Source organism: Mustela erminea, chromosome 9 (genome assembly GCF_009829155.1).
Source record: "Mustela erminea isolate mMusErm1 chromosome 9, mMusErm1.Pri, whole genome shotgun sequence".
Classification (NCBI taxonomy): domain Eukaryota; kingdom Metazoa; phylum Chordata; class Mammalia; order Carnivora; family Mustelidae; genus Mustela; species Mustela erminea.
In genome coordinates this window covers 97,130,843-97,158,560 of record NC_045622.1, presented here as the reverse complement: position 1 = coordinate 97,158,560, position 27,718 = coordinate 97,130,843, and the positions used below count along the sequence as shown (strand labels likewise).

Genomic DNA, 27,718 nt, shown 5'->3' with positions numbered 1-27,718 from the left:
TTTAAGGCTTTTGGTGGTATTTCCAAATTCTCCTGTAATGTTCAAAACTGTTTTTATCCACATAAGGAAGGGCTTAGATTTCCCTGTTCCTGTTCTTGAATTCTGAGCCCGCAGATTCAGTGAAAGTTACACTTTTCTTTTCTCTTTCACCATCAGCATTTTTGTACTGTTAAATCTTTGGGTAGATATTTTTGCTACCCTAAAATTTAGGTGTGTAGCCTTTATGTATATATGTTGCTTTCTGTGTGTGCCCTTTGTAACTGTGTTTGTTTTGTTTTGTTTTGTTTTAATTTTACCTCCACCCAGGGTGCCTGGGTGGTTCAGTGGGTTAAAGCCTCTGCTTTTGGCTCAGGTCATGATCCCAGGGTCCTGGGATCGAGCCCCGCATCGGGCTCTCTGCTCAGCAGGGAGCCTGCTTGCCTTCCTCTCTCTCTGCCTGCCTCTCTGCCTACTTGTGATCTCTGTCAAATAAATTAAAAAATAATAATAATAATTTTACCTCCACCCAAACTTTGTTACCATCACTAATCGCTATGTATGGTCTCATCCACCCCACCCGTCATGTACAGGTGATCTTGGGAGCTGGTCAGCTCATTCAAGACCAGCAAGACCTACTACACCGAACAACTCCTCTACTCTTGTCTTATTATCTCATTAAGTGGGGAAGTCAATGCTTGGCAACTGATGTTCCAGTTGACACACTGTGAGTTTCATTATTTCGTTATTTTTAAAATAAAGTATGAGTTTGGTTATTTTTTTTCATTGTCTTAAAAAAAATTGTAAACATTATGCAGTTCCATGATTTGCCTATAAAATTCAGAGCGTTTAGCTGCTTCGATTTCCAAAGGTTGAAGGCAGTTTATAAAAAGCATCAAAATACTAGATATACATTATTATATATGTGGTTTTCTGAAAAGAAAAAATGTTTATTCTTAAGTGGAAATTGAAAACATACACAATTGCTAAAATTTGTTATTTCTAAGAAACTGTTGAGAGAGTTTTACGGTAACTACCCATTTTTTAATGCTTTTTCTAAAATTGATGTGGAGTTGACACAACAATGTTACATGAGTTTCAGGTGTACCATTATTTTGTGTGTGTGTGTGTGTGTGTGTGTGTGTGTGTGTGTGTGTGTGTTTAATATAAAGATAAATCCTGTTGAAGGCCAAATAGATGAGGTCACAGGGCAAGTTAGACCCCACACAAAAATATACTAGTTAGGAAAGGTAGGCCAAGCTGCTTTATAACCAAAAGAAAAAGGAGAATCTATTACTTAGAAGAATTACACTTTCAGTAAGATAAACTATCTTCTTTGGTAATATGCTTTCCATAGAGCTTTTATGTACAACTTACTAACAATGTCATTGGGAGACTCGTAATAATATTTTTGTAGAACTGCTGTCTTTTTCTCTGTTCTCAACAGGGAGTCCAATCTCCAACACTTGTCAGTGCTGGAACTGACGGACTCTGGTGCTGTAATGGCAAATAAGTTTGGTAAGGACTAGATTGTGTGAATTTGATTATAAATTTGGCGTTTATTGGGTATTCATTAAACAGATCCTTTACCACTTCTGCTGCTTTCATTTGGGGAGGTTCATAAGCAAGCTGTGGCCTGAGGGCTGCAAAAGGGAGTCCATGAAACCCCAGGCAGCCCAAATCAGGCATAAACTAAGGGTATTGCATATATAAACATATATATGGGGGCACCCAGGTGGCTCAGTCGTTAGTCTGCCTTTGGCTCAGGTCATGAACCTGGGGTCCTGGAATCAAGCCCCACATCAGGCTCCCTGCTCATCTGGAAGCCTGCTTCTCCCTCTCCCACTCCCCCTGCTTGTGTTCCCTCTGTCACTATATCTCTCTCTGTCAAATAAATCAAGATCTTAAAAATATATTTACATATGTATGTATGTATTGCTGCTTTTCTATTGTATATTGATACTCTGGTGATTAATTCAGCAAAATTATTTCTAAAATTTACTAAGTTCATGGTAGCTTTTGTAATCTTAATAAATATTTAAAAGGCATCATCTCTCATATTTAAGAACCATTCTGGAGAATTTGCTTTGTGTTATTTTGGTATATAAAACTTGGAATCTGGAGACCATATTTAGAGTAAATACTCCCAAAGACGCTTAGGTATAGTGAAATCAGTGAAAAGAAAAAGGAATGAGTGCACTGTTGATTTAAATGGCTTTTTATGGCATTTGTATAGTACTTCATACTTTATAACTGCTTTTACTTATATTGCTGTTGCTTACACCCATGATGCATTTTATATTTTGAAATAATAAATGTTATTTATTTGAAGTGTAAAATGAGTTAGTAAATCATCTTAGTTGAAAATTGACTCTACTATCACAAATTGACGATTGTCATAACCTTTTCTTTTTAAGTATCTAGCCCTCAGACAATTGTGGAATTATTCTTCCAAGAAGTTGCAAGAAAACATATCATATCTCATCTCTTCTCTCAACCAAAGGCACCTCTGAGCCAAACTGGGTTGAATTGGCCCGAGATGATTACTGCAACTACCAATTATTTACTGCAGCTTTTGTATCCTTTTATTTAAAAGCCAGTTAGGGGCTTCTGGGTGGTTCCATAAGTTGGCTAAGTGGCCAGCTCTTGACTTTGCCTCAGGTCATGATGTCTGGGTCCTGGTATCAAGCCCTGCGTCAGGCTCCGCCCTCAGCAGGGAGTCTACTTGAGAATTCGCTCATCCCTCTCCCGCTCCTACCCTGACTCACTCACTCACTCTCTCTCTCTCTCTCATAAATAAGTGAATCTTAAAAAAAATAATAAAAGCCAGTTAAAACGTGTTTTCTGTCTAAATAGCCTAAGGCTCTTATTCTCCCTGTATAATGAAGATTCTTACTGAGATTGGGTGCTTAAAACCTAGATCTCTTTTGAAACATTATATGTCCTCAAGTATTTATTGAATGGCTCTGTATCTCAGACACTATGGTAGATGCTGGGCGTCCAGTGGCGCCACCAGTATGTACAGTGTATCAGAGTTGGAAGTGGTTGCCCAGGGTTGAAATACATGGTTTAGCCCATAGTTAATTGAGTTCTGAGTTAGGTGACTAGGCTTCTAGTATATAACCTTCAAACCATGTTTGTCTAATATAAGAACATGTGCTCTGCCACCTTCTCTTTACCTTCTTTTTAAAAAATTAAGTCAATTTGGGGAGGGTATGTGCTATGGTGAGTGCTGTGAAATGTGTAAACCTGGCGATTCACAGACCTGTACCCCTGGGGCTAATAATACATTCATGTTTATTTAAAACTTAAAAAATTATTTATAAATAAATAAATATTAAGTCATTGCGTGGACTTTGATGTCCAATATGTGTGTGTATATACACATACACGTATGTATGTTTGCCAAAAAAGTTAAAAAAAAATCTCCTTATCCAGTGACTAGATGGCCTAGCAATCCCGGATGTCTCTTTCTGGAATGTTTGATGGGAAATTGTCAGTATGTACAATTGCAGGTGAGTGCTATTGAATATTTCAGGTTTAATCATTCTGGTAAAGAATGGGATTTCAGAAATTTTTTTCTGTGTAAATGTTATCTACACTTTAACTGGCTAATAATAAGAACCACAATAATTTAAACTTGAGTGTACCAAAACATGCCCCAGAGACATTTTCTTTACTTCTTTCTTGACTTGTCATTCCTAATGTTTTTTTTTCTAGAGTATCTTGTTTTGCTTGTTTAATCCTGTTAGGTTCTCTTTATACTAAAACAAACACACCATTGTCTTCCTATAAATCCTTTAAAGGAATCTAGTCATTAAACCAGTAAATACAAAAGTTGAAAATTGTTAAGTCAGAAAAGTGTTTGTGTGTTTACATGTAATGGTGTTATTAGAGTCCTGTTTTTTTTTTTAAGTATCTAACCTAATACAAGAGTAAATTAACAGGATGAGATTTTAATTTCCAGATGATTTCAGGAAATACACCTTTTGTGTTAATTGACCTCTGTCTTTTTCCGTCTTTGAAGAACTTGGGAGTGGTTATCTCCTTATATTTGTTTTCTAATCAGAAAGCACCTTTTATGCCTTTAAGGATTATATTCAACTGCTGCGTCCCTGGTGTCAAGTCAATGTTGGTTCCTGTCGATTTATGCTAGGACGATGCTACCTGGTTACAGGAGAGGGACAGAAGGTAAATTGCATTTGAATGATGAACCAACTTCAGTGCAAAGAGGACACAGTCTCCATTTAACTAGGTTAGAGGGATGGGAGGCGTGGAATCCTCTAGATAAGAATAAAGACAATTAGTACCAGCAAGAGCCATATGGGGATTGTTCAGCTTTCATGTGCTTTGCAAATTAGTTAGAACATGGGAAAACATGAAGAAGAAGGCATTAAAACCCTTTTGCCTCTGTGTTGGTGTTTTTAGGGATGAATTTTGTAAATCAAATTTATTACTCAGTTACATGTTTTCATCATATACTTTTTTAATTTTATGCTGCTTTCTCATCCTCATTATGGAAGTTTACCTTTTTTTTTTTTTTTAAGATTTTATTTATTTATTAGACAGAGATCACAAGTAGGCAGAGAGGGAGGCGGGGCTTCCTGCCAAGCAGAGAGCCTGATGGTGGGGCTCTATCCCAGGACCCTGAAACCATCGCCTGAGCCGAAGGCAGAGGCTTAACCCACCAAGCCACCCAGGCGCCCCAAAGTTTACCTTTCTGATTTGTTCCCTGACATCCTGTTTATGTAAATTTTCAAACATGCAGGAAAGTTTAAACACTTAAAATAAACAATCATATACTCATCACTCAAATTCTGTAAATGTTAACATGTTACTATGCTACTGTATATTTATCCGTCAATTTTCTTATTAAAGTTAACTTTTTAATAGCATTTAAGTTAAAAAGTGAGATAAGTTAAAGAAAAATATTAAATAATGTGTCAAATAGAATTTAGAATGGCAGACATTGTAAATGTAGCCAAGTCTTAATTTTTCTTTTTTGGCTTTCCTTTAGCACCTGAAACCAGCCTGCCCTTCCCCCACCCCGCGCTCCCCTCCCCTATCCTCCACACCGGTGACTTTTAAGCAGCTAGAACAGTTCATTGTAAGTCATTTTGTATTCTTTTATTTCTCCAGGCTCTGGATTGCTTCCGCCATGCAGCATCTGAGGTGGGCAAAGAGGAGTTCTTGGATCGCTTGATTCGCTCAGAGGATGGAGAGATTGTGTCCACCCCCAAGATGCAGTATTATGATAAGGTACATTATGATGTGGTTTGGTCCTTCTTAAACCACCCTGTGTAAAAATGTATCTGAAATCATTGTTTTGATATTTGGGAAGAAAAGTAATGTAAAAACTTAATCGTTCCCTGAACTTCCAAGAGAAGAGAAACAAATTTGCCTGGAGAAATTAAAGAAATGTGTATTTTAATAAAATAGGTGAGTGTTTCTAACTTAAGTGAAATTCCCATCATGATACCAGTTTATTAGCCTGGTCATCAGAACTTTATTGACACTAGTCTTGCCTAAAGCTCAAGGAATTAACTTGGAATACTGTATTTAGCCTTAGTTTAAGATTTGGACCTCGCTGTCCCTCCTGACCTTTCTTCCTGTCAGTGTTTTCTCTGGTCATTTAGTTCTAGAAAGAGTGGTGTGCTTACTATCTCATGCAAGCCAGGCGTACACTCTGTTCCCCTCAAGACCTTTCTACCTGCTATTCCCCTTTTCCCAGAGAGTCAAGCCTCAAGCCTCATTTCATTGAAGTCTCTGTGTCTGTCACCACAACATTTAACCATGCTTGATGTTTAGGCTTTAGGTAACTATTTGTTGTTACCTGTTATTTCCCACCAAAAAGAAAAATGCAACAGAGACAGGCATAACCATTTGGTTCCTTGCTTGTAAAAGAGACAGATGATTTTTTTTTTTTAAGTGAGCTCTGTACCCATTGTGAGGCTTGAATTCATGACCCTGAGATCAAGAGTTACATGCTATACTGACTGAGCCAACCAGCACCGCAAGATAGATGAATTTTTACTGAAATAGATTTGTAGCTCTTAATAACCATCCACATCCTTCTGATGAAATTATTTTGAATTCAAAGGATTTTTTCAAGATTTATTTTATTTATTTATTTTGGAGAGAGAAAGCACGTGAGCAGGGTAGGGATGCTGAGCAGGCTCAGCATGGAGCCTGCCAAGGGGCTCAATCTCACGAACCTGAGGTCATGACCTGAACTGAAATCAAGACTTGGTCACTTAACTAACTGAGCCACCCAGGCGTCCCAGGGTTTTTGTTTTTAAGTAATCTCCACACTCACTGTGGGGCTCAGACTCAACAACCCCAAGATCAAGAGTTGCACCCTCCACCAACTGAGTCAACCGGTCACCCCTAATTCTAAGGATTTTTAATCGAGGCTGGCTAGATTTGAGGAATTGATAAATCCCCTGAAATTTTGTGCAAAATGATGCTTGTATTTTTTCTGTGGAGAAGTTCTGTAGCTTTCATCACAAGAAACTTACTGATTCAAAAAACATGAAAAATCACTGCTCCAATGGACCCCAAAGCGGGCCTTGGGAAGAAAATACTAGAACTCTCACAAAAGAATAAATTTTGATATGCTCATGTTTTGGGCGCCTGGGTGGCTCAGTCGGTTAAGCAGCTGCCTTCAGCTCAGGTCATGATCTTAGGGTCCTGGGATCGAGCCCCACATCGGGCTCCCTGCCTAGCGAGCAGAAGCCTGCTTCTCCCTCTCCCACTCCCTCTGCTTATGTCAAATAAATAAAATCTCAAAAAAAAAAAAAAAGATATGCTAATGTTTAATATAAGGATCAAATCTGGTGCTCTTATGTGGTCCTTTACCACGTGGTCACTTGTCATTTAGTCTCAAGGTAGATGATCTGAAGAGAGAGGGAGGGTGTCATAGCTGGGACGCGCGTTTAGAGGAGCATCTACGCTAGTCCATTCGATTTCAGTAAATTATGTTTGCCCAGTTAAATTGATTACACATGATATTGCTTCATTTTAATAAAAATCACCTCCACGGTTTTTTTAAAAATTCCTTCAGAGAAGCCAGACTAAAAAAGTACAAGCAAATGAGGACAATATAGGGCTGATACTTCTCCCTTTGATACAGGCTCTTCATCAGCCATATTGCAAGGTAAAAACAGTAACAGTCTATAATCAGAACTGACAGGAATCAACTGATAACAGTTGGACTTCTCAGGAATACTATTTTAAAATATAAGTAAGTGTACCTTGAATTAAAATGTCAACTCAAGATAATATGAAACCATGAAAATTATTGGGCACATGGGTGGCTCCATAGGTTTGAGTGTCTGCCTTTACCTTTGACATGATCCCAGGGTCCTGGGATCGAGTCCCACGTGCGGCTCCCTGCTGAGCTGGGAGTATGCTTCTCCCTCTCCTCCCCTCTGCTCCTGCTCGCTCTCTCTCTCTCTCTCAAATAAATAAATAAATAAATAAATAAAATCTTAAAAAAAAAAAAAAAGGAAAGAAAATTATCAAGGCATTAAATGTATCCTAATCACCTGTAATGAGTATGAATTGGTTACAACTACTTTGAAAAACTGCTGGGGGGTGCCTGAGTGGCTCAGTTGGTTAAGCATCTGCCTTTGGCTCAGGTCATGATCCCAGGGTCCTGGGGTCTATTCCACATCAGGCTCCCTGCTCAGTGGGAAGCCTGCTTCTCCCTCTGCCTGCTGCTCCCCTTGCTGTGCCATCTCTCTCTAACAAATAAATGAGTAAAATCTTTAAGAAGAAAAACTTAATATTTACTAGCTGCAATCATTGATACACCCTATGACCTAGTTATTCCAATTCTGACTATATCCAGAAACATGTACATATTTACCCAAACGATGTGCAATTATGATCCAGGCAGGTATTTATAAAACTCATACACTGGAAATTCAAGTGTCCATTGACTGGATGGATCGATAAATTATGGTATATTCTTTGAATGGTATACCACAGCAATGAAAGGAAATCGTGCATATAATAACAGATCAGTCTTATAAACATGTTAAGCAAAGTAAGAGAAACACAAAAAATACATACCATAAGATTCGATTTCCATGAAATTAAAAACAGAACAAGTAAAAGTCAGAAGAAGCTGGAAGGAGTCATCTGGGAGCTTTGGAATGCTGCTATGTTTTAATTCTTATTTTAGGTGCTTGTTACATGGATATGTTTACTTTATGAACATTTAATCAGCTGTGTATCTAGAATTTATGTACATTTCTAAATATACGTTATATTTCAAGAAAAAGTATAAAATAAAAACTAAGCACCCAAAACAAAAAGGTGTTTTATACTATTAATAAAGAAAAGAATAAATAAGTACTAATAAAAATAATTCAAAATGATTTTTATCTATTTCATCTCTATAAATTCATATGCTGAATGTGTTAAACATAAATTAGAGAGCTGTATGTACATAAGTATAATACATGTGCACATGTGTACACAGACATTGTTAATAGAGTGGGCAATCAAAAAAGTTTGAAGAGCACTGTACTATCTTGTTTAGAAATGGATTATCTCAAACATTATTCTCTTCAGGGGTTTATAAGGCTATGGTGGCAATTTATTTTCTGGGCTCTAAATTCATCTGTGACCTAAACAGTTACTAGGAGTTACTACTTTAGTTACTAGCTACTAGAAGTTACTAAATAGTTACTAGCAGTGAAATATAGTGTGTTCCTTTAACAAATACTGAGTACCCACTGTGTACTAAACATCGAACGTAAAAGACGCAATAGGAAATTTTACAGCCTGTTATTTGACAGTAGAATCTAAAGGAAAGTCTTTATTTATTTGTTTGTTTGTTTGTTTGTTTATTTAAAGTAATCTCTACACCCACCGTGGGGCTCAAACTCACGACCCTGATATCAAGAGTCGCATGCTCTTCCGACTGAGCCAGTCAGGCGCCCCTAAAGGAAAGTCAGATAGTAACCAAATAATCCTGTCTTGTAGTCAACGTCTTTGATTTAATCTTCATCTTAACTAGTTATCTGATTAATTCCTATTTCAGTTTGAAGTGCACTGCCGTATTAATTTTAATGGAAACTCCTGTTTCTCCTCAGGTTTTGCGTCTACTAGATGTTGTTGGCTTGCCTGAGCTGGTTATTCAGTTGGCTTCATCAATATTAACTGAAGTAGGTGGTGACTGGAAAAGTCAGGTAAGAACTAACTATAATCTAGTTATTTCCCTTAGGATTTGGCATGGACGTGGTATTTTAATTGCCATTGTTCTTTTTCCCTTTATTTGACATTTAGGCTACCTTGAGGACATGCATTTTCAAACATCATTTGGATTTGGGTCACAATAGCCAAGCATATGAAGCCTTAACCCAAATTCCTGATTCTAGCAGGTAGTCAAGCTCAGTCTTTTTTAAAGACAATTTACCAGCCTTGTTTAATCCACTGAGACAGTTTGTCCTCATGTCCCTTTTTTTTTTTCTCGTAGGCAGTTAGATTGTCTGCGGCAGCTGGTGGTAGTTCTTTGTGAACGCTCACAGCTACAGGATCTTGTAGAGTTTCCTTATGTGAATCTGCATAACGAGGTAATTTTAGTTGTCCGCTGATGACTGGACACAGCTGTGGCAGTTGTCATGCTCCCTACTAACTTTGATATCTGATTGCTTCCCCTTTGTTAGGTTGTGGCAATAATTGAATCACGCGCACGAGCTGTGGACCTTATGACTCACAATTACTATGAGCTCCTCTATGCCTTTCACGTCTTTCGCCACAATTACCGAAAGGGTGAGCAGTTGAAGCCAATTTGTTAGGGGCAACTTTAGCAGTTTAATCATGTTTTATAAAAATGCTGTTTGACTTAAGTAATTTTTACCTTATTTTCACCACTGAATGAGTGTTCTGTATAGGCGTTTGGGGAAATTATGTTTATTTACAAGATTAGCTTCACCCTTTTGAGGATTACCTGCTAGCCTTAAAGACATGCACTTATCCCATTCTAGAACATTCTTTAGGAATCTTCAGTGAGATGTCATTTTATCTATATCTTCCGTCTGATATTAAAAGAAATGCACTTTTGGGACGCCTGGGTGGCTCAGTTGGTTGGACGACTGCCTTCGGCTCAGGTCATGATCCCGGAGTCCCGGGATCGAGTCCCGCATCAGGCTCCCAGCTCCATGGGGAGTCTGCTTCGCTCTCTGACTTTCTCCTCGCTCATGCTCTCTCTCACTGTTTCTCTCTCAAATAAATAAATAAAATCTTAAAAAAAAAAAAAAAAAAAAAAAGAAATGCACTTTTACTAGAGGCATCTGGAATTTTTGTGGCTGGCTTTGAGTTCTTGTGCCAGCTTGCTGTTGCCCGTATCTTACTGCTGATTGTTTTGAGAGTAAGTTGTAGACTCTTGTTTCGATATATAAATGCTTGAGATGCATTTGCTAAGGACGTTTTCTTAGATAACCTCAATACAATTATCAGATTAAGGAAATAAAACTAATTTCATGAATTAACTATAAATATGCTAATGTGATTTTTTTTTTTTTAATAGCACATTCCTCCCATACTATCCTTATCCCCTGATCCAGAATCACATATTACATTTATTTGTCATGTCTTTAGTCTCCTTTAATCTGGAGCAATTCTTTTAGTCTGACTTTGCCTTTTGATGTCTTTGATATTTTTGAAGAGTACAGACAGGCCAGTCATTTTTGTAGAATGTATCTTAGTTTGGGGGCGCCTGGGTGGCTCAGTGGTTTAAAGCCTCTGCCTTCAGCTCAGGTCATGATCCCAGGGTCCTGGGATTGAGCCCCACATCGGGCTCTCTGCTCAGCAGGGAGCCTGCTTCCCCCCTCTCTCTCTGCCTGCCTCTCTGCCTGCTTGTCATCTCTGTCAAATAAATAGATAAAATCTTTAAAAAAAGAAAAAAAGACTGTATCTTAGTTTGGACTTGTATGATGATTAATGAAGTCTTTATCAGAACAGCTAAAATGGGGGTGCCTGGATGGCTCAGTGGGTTAAAGCCTCTGCCTTCGGCTAGGGTCATGATCCCAGGGTCCTGGGATCCAGCTCCATGTGTCGGGCTCTCTGCTCACTAGCAAGCCTGCTTCCCCCTCCCCTCTCCTCTGCCTGCTTCTCTGCCTACTTACGATCTCTGTCTGTCAAATAAAATCTTTAAAATAAAAAAATTTAAAAAAAAGTAAAATCTTTAAGGTGGAGAAAAAAGAAAGAACAGCTAAAATGCAAAGGGATTGATGTCTGTTTTAAGATCACATTTTACGAGATAACCACTGTGGATTTCCCTTGGAACTAGTAATATTTTTTACCGTTTTCACTCAGAGAACTTTTCATAAGGTTTATTGCTGATTTTCATTGAAAGAATAGATGGAAGTAATTAATAAACCTTGTTCTTAATTTTCCTAATGGGGAAACATGTTTGCATGTTCCTTATATTCTTGACTCATACAGAGGGGACATGTAGATGATTAAAGATCTCTCACTGTTTTTACAATAGCAATATCCATTACATCAACCTGGTTAAGATCACTTTAGTTGGAAGTGCCTGTGTGGCTCAGTCGGTTAAAGCATCTGCCTTTGGCTCTGGTCACAATCTTTGGGTCCTGGGATGGAGCCCTACATCAGGCTTCCCACTCGGCAGAGAATCTGCTTCACCCTCTCTCTCTCTTCCTCCGCCCCTGCTTGTGCTTTCTCTCTCACAAATAAATAAATAAAATGTTTAAAAAAAAAAAAAAAGACCACTTTAGCTGAATTAATATTCAGATCTTTCTGGAGCAAGATTTGTGCTTCTAAAAAAATGTCTTAATATGGCAGGCACTCGGAAACATTTGTTGGTGGGGGAAAGTCAAGTCAATTTCTTTTTTTTTTAAGATTTTATTTATTTATTTGACAGAAAGAGAGAGCACAAGCAGAGGGGATGGCAGGTAAGAGGAGAGGGCAAAGCAAGCTTCCCGCTGAGCAGAGAGCCCGACGCGGAGCCGTCCCAGGACCCTGGGATCGTGACCTGAGCCGAAGGCAGACACTTAACTTACTGAGCCACCCAGGCACCCTGTCAATTTCATTTTAAGTAAAATTATATGAATTTTAAAACTGTTGGAATGAAAAATACTTTCATTTAAAAACTAAAAGAAAGGGGCGCCTGGGTGGCTCAGTGGGTTAAAGCCTCTGCCTTCAGCTCGAGTCATGGTCCCAGGGTCCGGGGATCGAGCCCCGTGTCGGGCTCTCTGCTGGGCAGGGAGCCTCCATCCCCCCCCCCCCCCCCGCCTGCCTCTCTGCCTATTTGAGATCACTGTCTGTCAAATAAATAATTTTAAAAATCTTTTAAAAAAAAAAAAACTAAAAGAAATGTTAAATGCCGTTTGGTTTCTGGAGTCTCATGCTGCCTCAGAACAAGATGTTTTTCAGTATCTCACTCAGCCCGTGTGACTCAAGTATTGTAAAGATAATTCATTCATGAGCAGAGCATCCAAACATTTCTAGGCTGCACTGGGTGGAATTAGGTTAAAAATGTGGCTGAAACTAGGACTCTAGTCTTTTGTACTATCTGGGAATGTAGTATCTAAAAGTTAGAAGTAGGGGCACCCCGCTGGCTCAGTTGGTAGAGCTTACAACTCTTGATCTCAGGATCATGAGTTCAAGCCCCATGTTGGGTGTTGATCACTTTTAAAATGAATGAGTGGGGCACCTGGGTGGCTCAATTGGTTGAGCGACCTTCAGCTCAGGTCATGATCCTGGATTCCCAGATCCAGTCCCACATTTGGCTCCCTGCTCAGCAGGGAGCCTGCTTCTCAATCTGACTTTGTTCCTCTCATGCTTGCTCTCTCTCTCAAATAAATAAAATCTTTTTTAAAAAATGGAATGAATGAATGAATATCAGAAATAACATTTACAGATTTTTTTCTTTTTTTAATTGTAATAAAATCCACATAAATAACAACCAATTTTTAGTGTTCAGTAGTGTTACGTATATTCACATTACTGTGTAATCAATTTCCTCTTGCAAAATGGAAACACTAAACTCATTAAACAATTTCCCATTTCTACTTCCTCCAGCCCCTGGCAACTATCATTCTACTTTCTGTCTCTGTGAATTTGGCTACTGGAATCATATCTTATTTGTCTTTTTGTGACTGGCTTATTTCACTTAGCCTAATAATCTTCATCCATGTTATAGTATGTGACAGAATTGCTTCCTTCTTCTTTCATATGTATATGTCACATTTTGTTTATCCATCCATCAATGGAAACTTGGATTGCCCCCATTTTGGCCATTATGAGTAATGGCTGCTGTGAACAAGGGCATACAAGTATCCCCTCAAGACCCTGCTTTCAATTTTCAGGCTTTATGCCCAGAAGTGAAATTGCTGATCACAAGGTAGTCCCATTTTCAATTTTTTTTTTTAAATTTTATTTATTTATTTGACAGAGATCACAAGTAGGCAGAGAGGCAGGCAGAGAGAGAGAGAGAGAGAGAGAGAGATGGAAGCAGGCTCCCAGCTGAGCAGAGAGCCCGATGCAGGACTCGATCCCAGGACCCTGAGATCATGACCTGAGCCGAAGGCAGCGGCTTAACCCACTGAGCCACCCAGGTGCCCCCCATTTTCAATTTTTTGAGGATCTGCCATACTGTTTTATATAGCCGCTACATCAATTTACATTCCCACCAGCAGTGTACAGCGGTTCCAGATTTTCCACATCCTCACCAACACATGATTTTTGTGTGGTTTTAAGTTAAATCAGTTTTGTTTTACGTTTTAATATTTGGTAAGTATAACAAAGTTTCTAAAACATTTTTTTTTTTTTAGATTTTATTTTTTAAGTAATCGCTACACCCAACATGGAGCTGAAACTTGAAAGCTGTATGCTGTTCCGAGCCAGCCAGGCATCCCTCTAAAACACATTTTTGAAATTCTGATGTTTAATTTATTATTGCCTCCTAGCTGGTACAGTGATGTTTGAGTACGGAATGCGTCTTGGCAGAGAGGTTCGAACTCTACGGGGACTTGAGAAACAAGGCAACTGTTATTTGGCTGCTGTTAACTGTTTACGACTTATTCGTCCAGAATATGCATGGATTGTACACCCAGCATCTGGTGCAGTGGTATGAAAGCTTTCCACCTTGGAGTTTGGGGATCATTTCACTTAACTTGGCTTGGTCCTTTTGAAACTATCGCCTCGTTTTGTTCCATTTTGTTTAAAATTTCTGCTGGGATATTTATGAACTTCATCTATTTTTGCAGCAATTCCTTTGTTATATATTACCACCCCTTTAGTTCTCAAGTTTAGAATTATTGTTGGAAGAAATACTTGCAGAATGGTTTTGAGTTAAACCTAATTTCAAGCAAATTACTTAATTTTTTGCTACCCAATTATCCTCTTGTATAAAATAGGGATGATCATGGTGATGATGATATCTGCCTTATAGGATTGTTTGGGTATTAAATGAGGTAATTCATGTAGAGTGCTTAGAACAGTGACAGTGCCTGGCCTGCAAAAAGTGCTCAGTAAATGGTAGCTGCTTTTATTTCATTCATTTTTGTTAATTCCATCTACACATAACTGTTTTACACTTTTAAAAAGTGCTGATTGCATCATATATGTGCAGCTACTCATGTTGTATATCATTCGTGCATGTACTAGGCTGTTTCCCAGGGTCTGTGGTGGAGAATATAACTCTGGAACCAAGGAAGGTCAGGTGGTTTATATGGAGGTTAAGTCAACATCCTTAGACCCAGTAACTGTTAGAACTAGCTAAGTGGGTCAACTTGGCAAACAACTCCATAGTTACAGAACCTTTGTAAGTGCCATGCTAGTTGAAATAAACATAATTTATGTAGAGAGAATTTAAGCATGAAAGCTCTGGATCACAAATACTGAGTTAGTAATATCGAAATTAGATACAGATGACCCTTGAGTAACACGAGTTTGAACTGCGCAGGTCCACTTACACACAGTTGTCTTCAATAAATGGAATAATGTAGGGGCCCCTGGGTGCCTCAATCAGGCGCCAGACTCTTGATTTCAGCTCAAGTCATGATCTCAGATTCATGGGGTTGAGCTCCGTGTTGGGCTCAGCGCAGCATCTGGTTGTGATTCTCCCTCTCCTTCTCCTTCTGCCCCCACTCACACATCCTCTGTCTAAATAAATAAATTTTTAAGGAATCTTTTTAAAAATGTAAATGTATTTCTCTTACAATTTTTTGAATAACATGTTCTTTTCTTTAGCTTCCTTTATTGTGAGAATACAGCATATAATACAGATAACATAAAAATATATGTTAATGAGAGTTTATGTTCTTGGTAAGGCATCCAGACAACAGCAAGCTATTACGTATTAAGTTTTTGGAGGAGTCAGAAGTTATATGCAAATTTTCAACTATGTAGGGCATTGGCGTCCCTAACCCTCATGTTGTTCAGGGGTCAACTATACTAACTTTTCAACTTTTCATTAACTTTTAATTACTTGTTTTGTCTTCTCAGTATGATCGTCCTGGAGCATCCCCTAAGAGGAATCATGATGGAGAATGCACAGCTGCTCCAAGTGAGTTGGGGGTCTCCTGTGGATTCTTGGCTTAAGCAGTAATTATGTAGTTGTGTTATAGTATTATCTGTATTAAATGTGTGGTTTTATATAGTGATTGTAACATGTAGAGCAATGTAAAAATACTGTAACATTTCTTTTAGCTTATTTTCAGTATTTTACTCTAAAAATTGTCTGGTTGCTCTTTGAAAACTTCATATGGCTATATGAGGAATGAAAATGCTTTAAAAAGAGTGTTGTTTGCAGTATTTAAATCAGCATAGTATCAAACTTGTTTCAGCAGGCTCCTTGGATATCACCATGGAGACATGATATTCCTCCTTAAAGAGCTTGGGCTCTAGGACACACCAACTCTAATACTGCTCTGGGGTTGGACACACCAACCCTTAATTCTGCTTCTCTCACTATGGGCATGCTCCTTTCTTTCTGACCCAGTAACAGCATTTCTGAGTTGTAATAGTTAAATGAAATTCTGTGTACAACACATTGTAAGCATCTCAGCTGCAGCTGTTTTTACTGGAGTAGCTTGATTTAACCGAGCTGCATGCTGGAAGCAGGGCTGTTGCTTTATTTTTAAGTTCACTTTTATGGAGCCCTCCTTCTCCCCACCGCCATTTCCTTCCGGTGCCTTTGGAATTGACATTGAACTACTTAATGTGTAGTGGGAATTGACAGGCTGAGTTAATAGGCAGTGATGATAGACACTTCCTTTGCACTTTGGGAATCGAACATATTTTCCTTTGGTTTCTAGCCAATCGGCAGATTGAAATCCTGGAACTGGGCGACCTCGAGAAAGAGTGTTCCTTGGCCCGCATTCGCCTCACTCTAGCTCAGCACGACCCATCGGCAGTTGCGGTTGCAGGTAGTCACACGGCAGTCTGGGGACACAGACAGCAGGCTAGACACGGTGTGCTAGACCAGCATGCCAGACAGGCCAAGCGCCTCTCCCTGCTCCTTGGAGAGACCTGTCCCCAGAGGCTACTTCAGGTCACTGGCAGGCACCACTTGCCACTAAATAACTCTTTGATTTCCACAGGAAGTTCATCAGCAGAGGAGATGGTCTCTCTCTTGGTTCAGGCTGGCCTTTTTGACACTGCCATATCACTCTGTCAGACCTTTAAGCTCCCCTTAACACCAGTCTTCGAGGGACTTGCTTTCAAGTATGTATAAAATTGTCTTTCTGTTGTCTTCATTTTCTAATGCAGAAATACTGCACTGCTGCCCAGTGTGAACCAGTGGTCACAGCCAGTTGTGCTTTGAAGAAGTGTTTTTTCTAGCCCACCACGATGACTTTTTAAAATTTCTTTTAGTTAATTATAATTTTTTTTAAATCTTGATTTATAACTTCTCTTGAGAAGTCAAAAATTTGGCATCCCTAGCCCCACATTCCCCCAAGATAGTAGGATATGTGGTCCAAATAGTGGTGTCCTTTTTAGAAAAAGCATATCTTCTCTTCATTTTAATAATGCCTTGTACCTAAATATTAAACTTTCAGAAATTTTCCTTTGGAAGTAAATGACCCCCTAACACCAGTGGCCCTGCAGGTCATTCATTTGTGTGGTTCTGAGGAAGGTGCAGCAGACTGGAGCTAAAGTTGTCATCTCATCTCTGGTTTTGGTAACAAAAGAATGTGGTTCTTTTCAGCAAGTCAGTTTACCATGTGTGGAAACGTTTTCATTGCAGATGCATCAAGTTGCAGTTGGGAGGCGAGGCGGCGCAAGCAGAAGCATGGTCCTGGCTAGCAGCCAATCAGCTCTCATCTGTCATCACCACTAAGGAGTCTAGGTACAGCCCTGGTGCTCATCCGCCCCAAAAGGGCTTACCCTCCAAATACTTCCCTCATGCACCCAGTTAGTGTCTACTGAATGCACTTCTGCTTCTTTAGAACCCTTCTCTAACCTTCACCTTCAGAAAACTTCCCTCCCTTTAATAGAATTTACGAGTTCTCTTGCACAGCTTGGTGCTTTAGAATTGGAACATTTTACAATTTGGAGGTGCTCTGACATTAGTTTTCAATCCCTAAATTAGCACATCAGTATCACTACTAAAATACAGATACATCACCCTCATCTTCTAAAACGGAACTTCTACATGAGTCTAATGCTTGATTGGGGTTGGAAACAGTGATCTGAGCCAGTTTCTTTGTTTTTGGGATCTGGAACAAAGAAGTTAGTTGAATTGTGTAGTCAAGTAAAGATGTAGTTAGTGGGAGAGAAATAGAATCCAAGTCATTTGGTTTCTAATACTATCCCTAAACCACACTGACCCTAATAATATTAGTTGCCATTTAGTTATATTACCAATTCAGTTGTGAGTCTCTAAAGATTTTTTTTTTCCCTATAAATACATGCTTTGAATGGTGCTATAAATATCTGTTAAGAATCTAGAACTCGGGGCACCTGAGTGGCTCAGTTGGTTAAACCTCTGCCTTCAGCTCAGGTCATGATCCCAGGGTCCTGGGATCGAGTCCCACATCAGGCACCTTGCTCTGCGGGGAGACTATTTCTCCCCTCTCCCTCTGCTACTCCTCACTGCTTGTGCTCTCTCATTCTGCGTCAAATAAATAAGTAAAATCTTTAAAAAAAAAAAAAAAAAAAAGAATCTAGAACTCATTAGTCCCTTCTGCTTTCTTCAAGTGCTACAGATGAAGCATGGCGACTATTATCGACTTACCTGGAAAGGTACAAAGTCCAGAATAACTTATATCACCACTGTGTAATCAACAAGCTCTTGTCTCATGGAGTGCCTCTGCCTAACTGGCTTATAAACAGTTACAAGGTAAATGGTATCTTAATTTGTACAGAGTAAGAAACTGATGTTTACAATTAAGAATAAATTTCATGAGATGATTAAAAAGAAAAGGTGGTAATTTATGGATATATACTGACCTATGCTTTGGGCAGCTTCTCAGTGTTAGTTAAGTACACTAAGAATAGCTTAACTTTAATTCCGTATGGAGTACTGGGTGTTTAGAATTAAAGTTCTGCGGGTTAGTGATTAAATTAATGCCTGCTTATTTGCTCACAGAACAATGAGTATATACTTAGAACAATGACTATATGTGTGACACAGTATTTACTGTTACTCAAAAAATTCACAGAAGTGAGTAGAGTAGTTTTCAAAACTACAACAGGGTTTAAGTTTTTGTCAAAATTGGATTTTTGGACTGCCTACCTCAGAATTAGTTGGGTAGTGGGCTTCTTCAAATACAGATTCCTGAGCCCCATTCCACACTTTAACATTCAAATTAATCTGGAGCTAGGATCTGGGATCTGTATTTTAACAAGCTTGTAATTTGATACAGTGCATGCTTAAGTTTGAAAACTATATCTGAAATACATTGGGTAGGGTAGGGAAAGAGACTGTAAAGCTTAAAATCAGGAAAGTTTATCTCCTTTTGGGGGGGGTGTTAACTTGTTTAAGTTAGAAAGTAGAAAAGGCGGTTAAGCTGGTAAAAGGACTATGATCAAATCAGAATATAGAAAGCGTTATTGCCTAATTAGCAGAGCCCTTCCAAACCAAAGTTGTAATCACTTTTGTTTCACCCTGAGTTAAACAAATTTAGCTCAGGTTTGTTTTTTTGTTTGTTTTAATTTTATTTATTTATTTGACACACAGAGAGACAAAGAGAGACAGAGACAAGCAGGGGGGTAGCAGGCAGACAGGCAGAGGGAAAAGGAGAAGCAGGCTCACTGCTGAGCAAGAAGCCCAATGTGGGGCTCCATCCCAGGACCCTGGGATCATGACCTGAGCTAAAGACAGACACTTAACCGACTGAGCCACGCAGGTGCCCCTAACTCAGGTATTTAAAGTTGATAATTCTTTAAACTTCTTTTTCATTTGTCATTCATATATTTCTGAGAATAATGTGAACATATTGCTCTTCAGTATTCAGTATTTCTGAGAAGGTATGTTAACTTTTACTACTACTGTGGAAACTGAAGTAGAAAAGTTTTAAATAAAATGCGTCTAGGATTCCTCGGTGGCTCAGTCATAATTATCTGTCTTTGGCTTAGGTCATGATCTCAGGGTCTTGGGATCCAGTTCTGTGTTGGGCTCCTTGCTCAGCAGGGAGCTTGTTTCTCCCTCTCCCTGCTTGTGCTCTTTCTCTGTCCTCTCTCTCTCTCTCTCTGTCTGACAAATAAAATCTTTAAAAATTTATAAATAAATAAAGTGTGCCTTAGATCACAAAATAGGGCAGGAAGACCACTTAACAAGATAAAGTCTCACAGGGTACCCAGAAGTGACTGGGCTCTTAGGAATCCAGCCCTTATCCCAAGATAAGGAAACTCAAATGCCCATTTACTTATATTGAGAAGTATAAATGCCAGGGAATTAGACACACAGCATTCTTCAGTTATTGCCCAGGTAACATGGAAATAGGTAGATATTCGTAATCTCTGACTTTTTACAGAAGGTTGATGCTGCTGAGTTGCTCCGTTTGTACTTAAACTATGACCTTTTAGAAGAAGCTGTGGATTTGGTTTCAGAATATGTAGATGCTGTATTGGGGAAAGGACATCAGTACTTTGGAATTGAGGTAGGCATGTATGCATGTTTCTTTTTAATTGTGACTTTATCTTCCTAATAAAGTCAGGATGTGAAAGTAAATTGAACTATAGGATAGTGGATTTAACCTTTACTCTTTGTAGTTATACAACTAGTTTTCTCCACAATCAGGAACCGACACTGTAGGGGTCTCCAGTTTCCCATTTATAAAACGGGAATACATTTCACGTTTCCTCCATCAGAGGAATATAGCTTTAGTTAGTATTTGGAGGAGTTAAGTAATTAAAAACAAAGTGTTCTTTTCTGTGTGCCAAAGACTATGCTGAGTTTCTGTCAGTGTTTTCTCGTTTAATCCTTACAGCCACCTCTGAGAGTTTGTTTTAACCCTTTTTTTAAACGCATGAAGAAACAGAGACTCAGAGGTTAAGTAAGTTGCCTAAGTTCACACAGATGGTAAATAGAAAAACCAGGTCTAAAATCTAGGTCTAGTTAACTACAAAGCTAAGCTCTTAAGCTACCTCGGGAAAGTATTGAGAACTCTGAAAGGTGAGCTTTCTCTTTCTCAAACTTTTTTCCCCAGATAATTGGAATTAAGTTTCAGACTGTAAATAGTCTCATTCATTGACATTAAGAATTTTTTTTTAGTTCATTTTTCCTCATTAGGCTTTAGGGCTCCTTAAAGACAAGAGGCGACATGAATTTAAAAATACATATGAAAATAAATACATACATACATACATTTGATTTAACTGAGAAAAGGACAAGTTTCCCAGTTGAAAAGAGAAGCAAGGTGGGGAGGAGGGGTTGTACAATTGTGTGTCCGAATGCGTGTATGTGCAATTTCTTATTGTAAAAAAAAAAAAAAAAAGAATTTTATGTTATTCAAACCCGCGAAACTAACTGCCCAAAAGAAATGGTCCGCTTTTGAGATGTTCTTCAAATAGTAGATATTTTCCCTTTCAGTTTCCACTGTCTGCAACAGCTCCAATGGTGTGGCTCCCTTACTCTTCTATTGACCAGCTTCTGCAGGCTCTGGGAGAGAACAGCGCCAATAGTCACAACATTGCCGTAAGTCTGTCCTCTCGTGAGGCATGGATCTTCCCTAAGCCCTTGTACTACCACTTACTCCTAGAGCTTGCTCTTCAGTTCTCAAGGATTAAGGGGAAAGCAGAAGCCATTTGTTGCCCTTAACATGCTGGCCCAATCCCTTTACCAAATGATTAGTTAAGCCAGATGTAGCCTCTCTGGTTCTCAGAAGACAGCTTGTAATGCTTTTATTAAAATACGGGGGTGGGGTAGGTGGGGTGGGAGGTCACTGGGTGATGGGCATTTAGGAGGGCATATGCTGTGATGAGCACTGGGTGTTACAGGCAACTAATGAATCATTGAACACTATGTCTGAAACTAATGATGTACTATATGTTGGCTAGTTGAATTTAAATTTTAAAAAATACTGGTGTGATTTGCATGTTTAGAAGACTCATTGGGATAACAGGATTGGGGTACTGCATTTAATAGAGAAGTCGGATTTTATCAGTAGTCACAGTGCAGACCCCTGTACTAAATGTTGAGTAAATGAAGCAGAGCGGCGAACATCATTATAAGGGGGAGGCTGGTTGATTAAATCAAAGTGCTTAAAAACTTTTGTCTTTTTTTAGTCTTTGACCTATTCTATAACAATTCTCTTCTTTTCTCCTACAGCTATCCCAGAAAATACTTGACAAATTGGAGGACTACCAGCAAAAAGTTGATAAGGCAACACGGGATTTATTATATCGTCGGAACTTGTGATCCGGATGGTTGCTTAGCCTTTGTAACCGCTTGGTGCCTCTTAGGGCTTAAGACTTTACCCTACAGGAAGCCTGTATTCCAGGACAATTTTTATACCTGTAAATGATGTATACAACATCACGTCTGCATTCTGCGCAAGAGAGGAGGGCAGATGAATCACAGAACCTGTGCTTGCTGGCGGTGCTAACACACAATTTCTGGTTTTCAACCTTGGTCTCAAACAGCTGCTTTTGTATATGATTCACAAGCTTTTTTAGAGTTTCTATTTTTTTAAACTACCGAAGACATTCTTTATCTGCAAATTAAAACCCACCCTCACTTTCCGAAATAGCTGACGGTGGTTGGTTGGTTGTAGCTCCCCACCAGAAGCTGTCACTGCAAATCCTTCCATTCTTCCCTGTCACTTTTTGTATTTCAATGGAGTTATTTTGGTCCAGAACTGACATGTATTTTCTGTATTGCAAACAGAGGCTAATGATTTTGCATACTCTTTTCATTATTTATTGTGGAGTTTTTGTATGATCCTCAATAAAGTATTAAATAATTTGCATAGATTAAACCTAAAATGATGACCAGCTGTCAAAGAAGATACCTTATTTTGAATCTGGTTCTGAGGCTAAAGTTGAGTAAACTCTTAGCTAAGAAAAAAATTGGAAATTTTATCTATCAGAATAACCAATTTTGAAGGTAAATTCTGTTAACTTCTATGATTTATGATAATCAAGCCGGACTTGATCATACTACTTGTGTAATAATGTATTGGACCAAAATATAAACTTTCCTGGTCAGATTCAGAAGTCATGCCCGCAAATTTTGGGGAAGGTGAAAAACAAAATCTTGGATTTTATTCTGTATATTAAAATTTATCTTTTAAGGAAATGATCTGTATATTGCTTATATGCCCTTTGACCTTTCTTGAGTTTTCCATAGCCTTTACTTTTTATACTGTCAATACCATATTTACATTATATATTTTAAATAACAATGTGAGCTTCACTGTGGTACCATTTACTGGTAGATAACTGAGATATATGGTTCTTTGTTCATTTTAGCTGTGCCATGATTAATACGAAGTGTTTGATGAAATGAGCAACTGGGAAAGCCCTTACCCTGCCAGAGCTCTAGAAACCTGTAGCTTCTAAGTTTGGCAAGAAATATATATATAATATACTTATATAACCAAATATACACATAGAAAACCAAGAGAAAGATCTCACAGAACATGTATCCACACTCACTATGTACCCTGATGTTTTCATGAGTCTAATGGACCCTAACCCATAGTCTGAAAAATAATCAAATCCTCTTTGAGCCATTTTGGAGAACAAGAAGTATTTTGAGCCTGGTCCTGTTCCAGAAACTTACCCACTTGTGTTGTTCATGGTGGCAGTTCACACGACCCTGACCAGTTTTTCCTGTTGTCAGTATTTTGATTCAAGACCTAACCCATCCTGGAGCCAACCCAGCTGTTCTTCCATTTTCTTCCACCTTCTTCACTTTGGTCCCAACCAGAGCGGAAGGTAGAGATACTTTGACTAAACTTCTCTCTCTGCTTGAGGTCTGCGTTTTTGTTTTCCCAGACCATGTGATATATTTCAATAGCTCATAATACCGCTATTTTTTTTTTTCACTTCAAAATTTTCTGATTACAGAGTTAAAAGAGCTCCCTCCTGTGGTCGCTGTGGCAGCACATTGGAACAATACAGAGAAGATTAGCATGGCCCCTACTTGAGGATGACACACAATTTAATGGAGCAATCCACCAAAAAAAAAAAAAAGGAAAAAAGAGCTCCCTACTTTTTTAGTACTTAGCTACCATTATGGGTGCCTCCATGGAGCTGCCGACTCTTGATCTCAGCTCAGGTCTTTTATCTCAGGGTTTTGAGTTCAAGCCCTGCATTGGGCCCCACACTGGTTGTGGAGCCTATCTAAAACTGAATGAATGAATAAAAGATAGATAAAAATAAAGGGGTGACTCTAAGAGCAAAACTTCAATTTTTGATGTAACAAGATACAACAGATCAGGTCCCCACCTTACCAACCTGTGACAATAAGATGGCACCTGTGAATAATAGAATTTATGACAAACGAGTTTCATATTGACCATTCTTACCAGGTTTATAACTGATTTTTGTGACCTGCCAAGAAAGCCAATGTGTTCTGCAAACCATGTCGTGCAGTGTCCACAGTGCATTGTCACCACTGCCATTCGTCCTTGCTGCCACACTTGAGAGTCCTATGCTTGAAGGTCAGCTCTCACCAGTTCACTACTGGTTTTTCTTTCCCTATTCCAAATCCCTCCCAAAGTCCATGCTGTGTTGTCTCCTAAATCTCCACTGAGCACTTAGGGGTAAAGAAAAACACAGACTTAAAAAGCGAATGCAAGATCTGGAAGCTTATACAAACCACAAAGATTCATCCCCATAGATTCCATTCTTCGACCACCTTTCAGTTGCCAGCCTGCTCTGGTGTGCCTGACACCAACATTCCTATTGCAGAGAGAAATGTAAATTTATTTTTAAAAAAAGATTTTATTCATGTATTTGTCAGAAAGAGAGAGAAAGCACACAAGTAGGCAGAGAGGCACGCAGAGGAGGAGAGAGAGGCAGGCTCCCTGCTGAACAAGGAGCCCGATGCGGGACTCTGCCAGAACCCTGGGATCATGACCTGAGCTGAAGGCAGCGGCTTAACCCACTGAGCCATCCAGGCATCCCGAGAGAAATGTACATTTAAGTGGAATTTCTATTTAATTAGTCAACAAAGGGAAAAAGTCTCTCACATGGTAGGTAACAGAATTTACACAACTTACCTCAACCCAGTACATTGTTTTCTACTAGAACACAGTATAACAGAAGGTTCTAATGTGTCCTTTAACCTTCACAGTTCTTTCCAATTTTGTCTGTACCTAGAAACTGATAGCCCTATAATACTGTTTTTTCATAAATTGAGACCTTATTGTAATAGGTAACTCAACACCAAGCCAGAAGAAGGTAATTTTCCACGTCTGCACAGAACTCCACCATCAAAGGACCAATTTTTTGTTCAAATGACCCATGCCACCCTGTATAAACAAAAATATATATCCCAGTAAATGAGGTTTGATGGTTTAAATGAACTTATTTCTGTAAAATACACAAGATCAAATAATGTAGTATTTTAAAAAATGTAGTATAATAATACTTTTGGGCCCTAGGTTGGCTCAGACACAGCACGTGACTCTTGACCTTGAGCCTAGATATGTGCAAACTTTACTGTAAAGAGCCAGGTAATAGTTCAGGATTTGTAGTCTACATACGGTCTCTCTCATATATTCTTTGAAATTTGTTTGTAGAATCCTTTAAAAGGCCTGATTTAGCTGTAATTTGCCCACTCCTCAAGATCCTTAACACCTTCTCTGAGGCCAATCAGCAAAATGTGTCCCCTTCAAAAGCCAGTGGTACCCAACCCTGGCTAAACATTAGAATAATCTAAAGAACATTATTTTCTTTTTTAAAGACTTTATTTATTCATTTATTTAAGAGAGAGTGAGCAAATGAGAGAGAGAGGAGGAGGGGGAGGGAGAAAGACTCCCACTGAGCAGGGAGCCTGACATGGGGTTCCATCCCAGGACTTGGGATCATGACCCAAGCCAAAGGCAGATACTTAACAGACTGAGCTATAGGTACCCAGCATAACCTAAAGAGCTTTTCAAAAAAATAATTGATAGGGGTGCCTATCCGGCTTAGTCAGAGGAGAATGAGACTCTTGATCTCAGGTCCTGAGTTCCAGACCCACGATGAGTGTAGAGATATTTAAAAAATAATAAATAGGGGCGTGTGACTGGTTCAGTCAGAAGATCTTGCGACTCTTGACCTTAGGGTGGTGAGTTTTGGCTCCACATGGGGTATAGAGATCACTTAAAAACTTAAAAATAGGGGCGGCCTAGGTGGCTCAGTCAGTTAGGCATCTGCTTTCCACTCAGGTCCTGGGATGGAGCCCGGGATTGGACTCCCTGCTCAGTGTGGTGAGCTTTTCCCTTTCCCTCTACCCCCCCTTGCTCGTGCTCTCTCCCATGCTCTCAAATAAAATCTAAGGGAAAAAAAAAAAAAACTTAAAAATAATAAACTTAAAAAAAAAAAAAGAGTTTAGGGTACCTGGGTCGCTCAGGTCATGATCCCAGAGTCCCAGGATCCAGCCCAATGTCAGGCTCCTTGCTCAGCTGGCAGGCTGCTTCCTCCTCTCCCTCTGCTCCTCCCTCTTCTCATGCTCTCTCTTGCACTCAAATAAATAAATAAATCTTAAAAAGATATCTTTAAAAAAATATTTTACTTATTTATTTGAGGGGAGAGAGAGAGAGAGCATGAGCGGGGGTGAGGAGGAGCAGAGGGAGAAGAAGCTGGATCCCAGGACCCTGAGGTCTGGACCGAAGCTGAAGGCAGATGCTTAATCGACTAAGCCACCCAGGTGCCCCTAAATAAATACACTTTTTAAAATAAATAAATAGAAAGATAGATAGATAGATAGATAAACAAACCAATGCAGGGCTCGATTCCAGGACCCTGGGGATCATGACCTGAGCTGAAGGCAGTTGCTTAACCAACTGAGCCACCCAGGATCCCCTGGCTTGTGGCTCTTGATCTTGGGGTCCATGATGGGCATAGAGCTTATTTTAAGAGAAAAAAAATTGATATGGGCTCTGTACTCCCACCCCCAATCCTGATTTAGATTTTTATACTGCTTTAGCACTTGCTCTCCAGATGGTTCTATGAACAGTCAGGGTTGAGAACCCTGGTTATAAATATTACAGTTATTTCAGTCACCTCCAGAAATGTAAGTTCCCCCAAGGGAAAAACCTTTCCCGTTTCTGTGCACTCTGGTTTAGCTCATAATCTCAACTTCGTTCCAGCTGGTTATATAATAGCATCTAGACATCTGTATAAACAAAAGACTCATTAATAGTAATAATAGCTGAGGTGCCTGGGTGGTTCAGTCATTGAGTGTCCGCCTTCAGCTCAGGTCATGATCCCAGGGTCCCAGGATGGCCTTCGTTGGGCTCCCTGCTCAGTGGGAAACCTGCTTCTTCCTCTCCCATTCCCCCAGCTTGTGTTCCCTCTCTGGCTGTCTCTCTCTCTCTCAAATGAATAAATTAAATCTTTTTAATAATACAAATAAAAAATAAATACCCATAAAAATAGTAATAATACTACCATATAATGATCGCTTCTTTTGTTCCTGGTACAAGGCAAAGATCTTAAAACTATGATCTCATTTAAACTTCACAACAACCCTATGAATACTGTTACTGGCACATTTTACAGTGCTGAAACAAGTTTATAGTTGTTAGGAAACTTGCCCAAGTAATCACATCTGGAAGGTGCTAAAACTGAGTTTTGAACCCAGACATTTGAACCCAGAACTCCTATGTACAACTACTATATTTCTTCCTTTAAAAAAAAAGGGGGGGGCGCCTGGGTGGCTCAGTGGGTTAAGCCGCTGCCTTCAGCTCAGGTCATGATCTCAGGGTCCTGGGATCAAGTCCCACATTGGGCTCTCTGCTCAGCAGGGAGCCTGCTTCCCTTCCTCTCTCTCTGCCTGCCTCTCTGCCTACTTGTGATCGCTCTCTGTCAAATAAATAAATAAAAATCTTTTAAAAAAATAAAAAATAAAAATTAAAAAAAAAGAAGAGGATATTATATTATACTGTTTAAGATTTTATTTATTTATTTGACAGAGAGAGAGAGAGAGAGAGACCAACCAGGGGAGAAGTAGAGGGGAAGGGAGAGGGAGAAGCAGGCTCCCTGCAGAGCAGGGGAAGCCCGATAATGGGGCTTGATCCCAGGACTCAGGGATCATGACCTGAGCCTAAGGCAGTGTCTTAACCAGCTGAGCCACCCAGGCGCGTCAAACTACTATATT

At 39.3% G+C, this 27,718-nt stretch overlaps 1 protein-coding gene and 1 non-coding gene across 2 annotated transcripts in view; both read left to right on the top strand.

The window, feature by feature from the left end:
- Positions 1 to 22,808, top strand: part of NUP160 (nucleoporin 160) — a 52,813-nt gene extending 30,005 nt beyond the window's left edge. The window contains exons 18-36 of the mRNA XM_032357873.1: positions 570 to 703; positions 1,424 to 1,494; positions 2,394 to 2,553; positions 3,422 to 3,491; positions 4,069 to 4,167; positions 5,116 to 5,235; positions 9,081 to 9,176; positions 9,274 to 9,368; positions 9,464 to 9,560; positions 9,654 to 9,759; positions 13,923 to 14,083; positions 15,463 to 15,523; positions 16,275 to 16,385; positions 16,560 to 16,683; positions 17,207 to 17,308; positions 18,160 to 18,301; positions 19,938 to 20,063; positions 20,996 to 21,100; positions 21,734 to 22,808. Coding sequence (XP_032213764.1) covers positions 570 to 703; positions 1,424 to 1,494; positions 2,394 to 2,553; positions 3,422 to 3,491; positions 4,069 to 4,167; positions 5,116 to 5,235; positions 9,081 to 9,176; positions 9,274 to 9,368; positions 9,464 to 9,560; positions 9,654 to 9,759; positions 13,923 to 14,083; positions 15,463 to 15,523; positions 16,275 to 16,385; positions 16,560 to 16,683; positions 17,207 to 17,308; positions 18,160 to 18,301; positions 19,938 to 20,063; positions 20,996 to 21,100; positions 21,734 to 21,823 — 2,070 coding nt within the window. The 3' untranslated portion in view covers positions 21,824 to 22,808. The remainder of the gene's footprint in view (positions 1 to 569; positions 704 to 1,423; positions 1,495 to 2,393; positions 2,554 to 3,421; positions 3,492 to 4,068; positions 4,168 to 5,115; positions 5,236 to 9,080; positions 9,177 to 9,273; positions 9,369 to 9,463; positions 9,561 to 9,653; positions 9,760 to 13,922; positions 14,084 to 15,462; positions 15,524 to 16,274; positions 16,386 to 16,559; positions 16,684 to 17,206; positions 17,309 to 18,159; positions 18,302 to 19,937; positions 20,064 to 20,995; positions 21,101 to 21,733) is intronic.
- Positions 22,809 to 23,484: 676 nt separating this feature from the next.
- Positions 23,485 to 23,592, top strand: LOC116600440. Its single transcript, XR_004289646.1, has one exon. It is a non-coding gene; the product is annotated as a U6 spliceosomal RNA (small nuclear RNA).
- Positions 23,593 to 27,718: the final 4,126 nt, after the last annotated feature.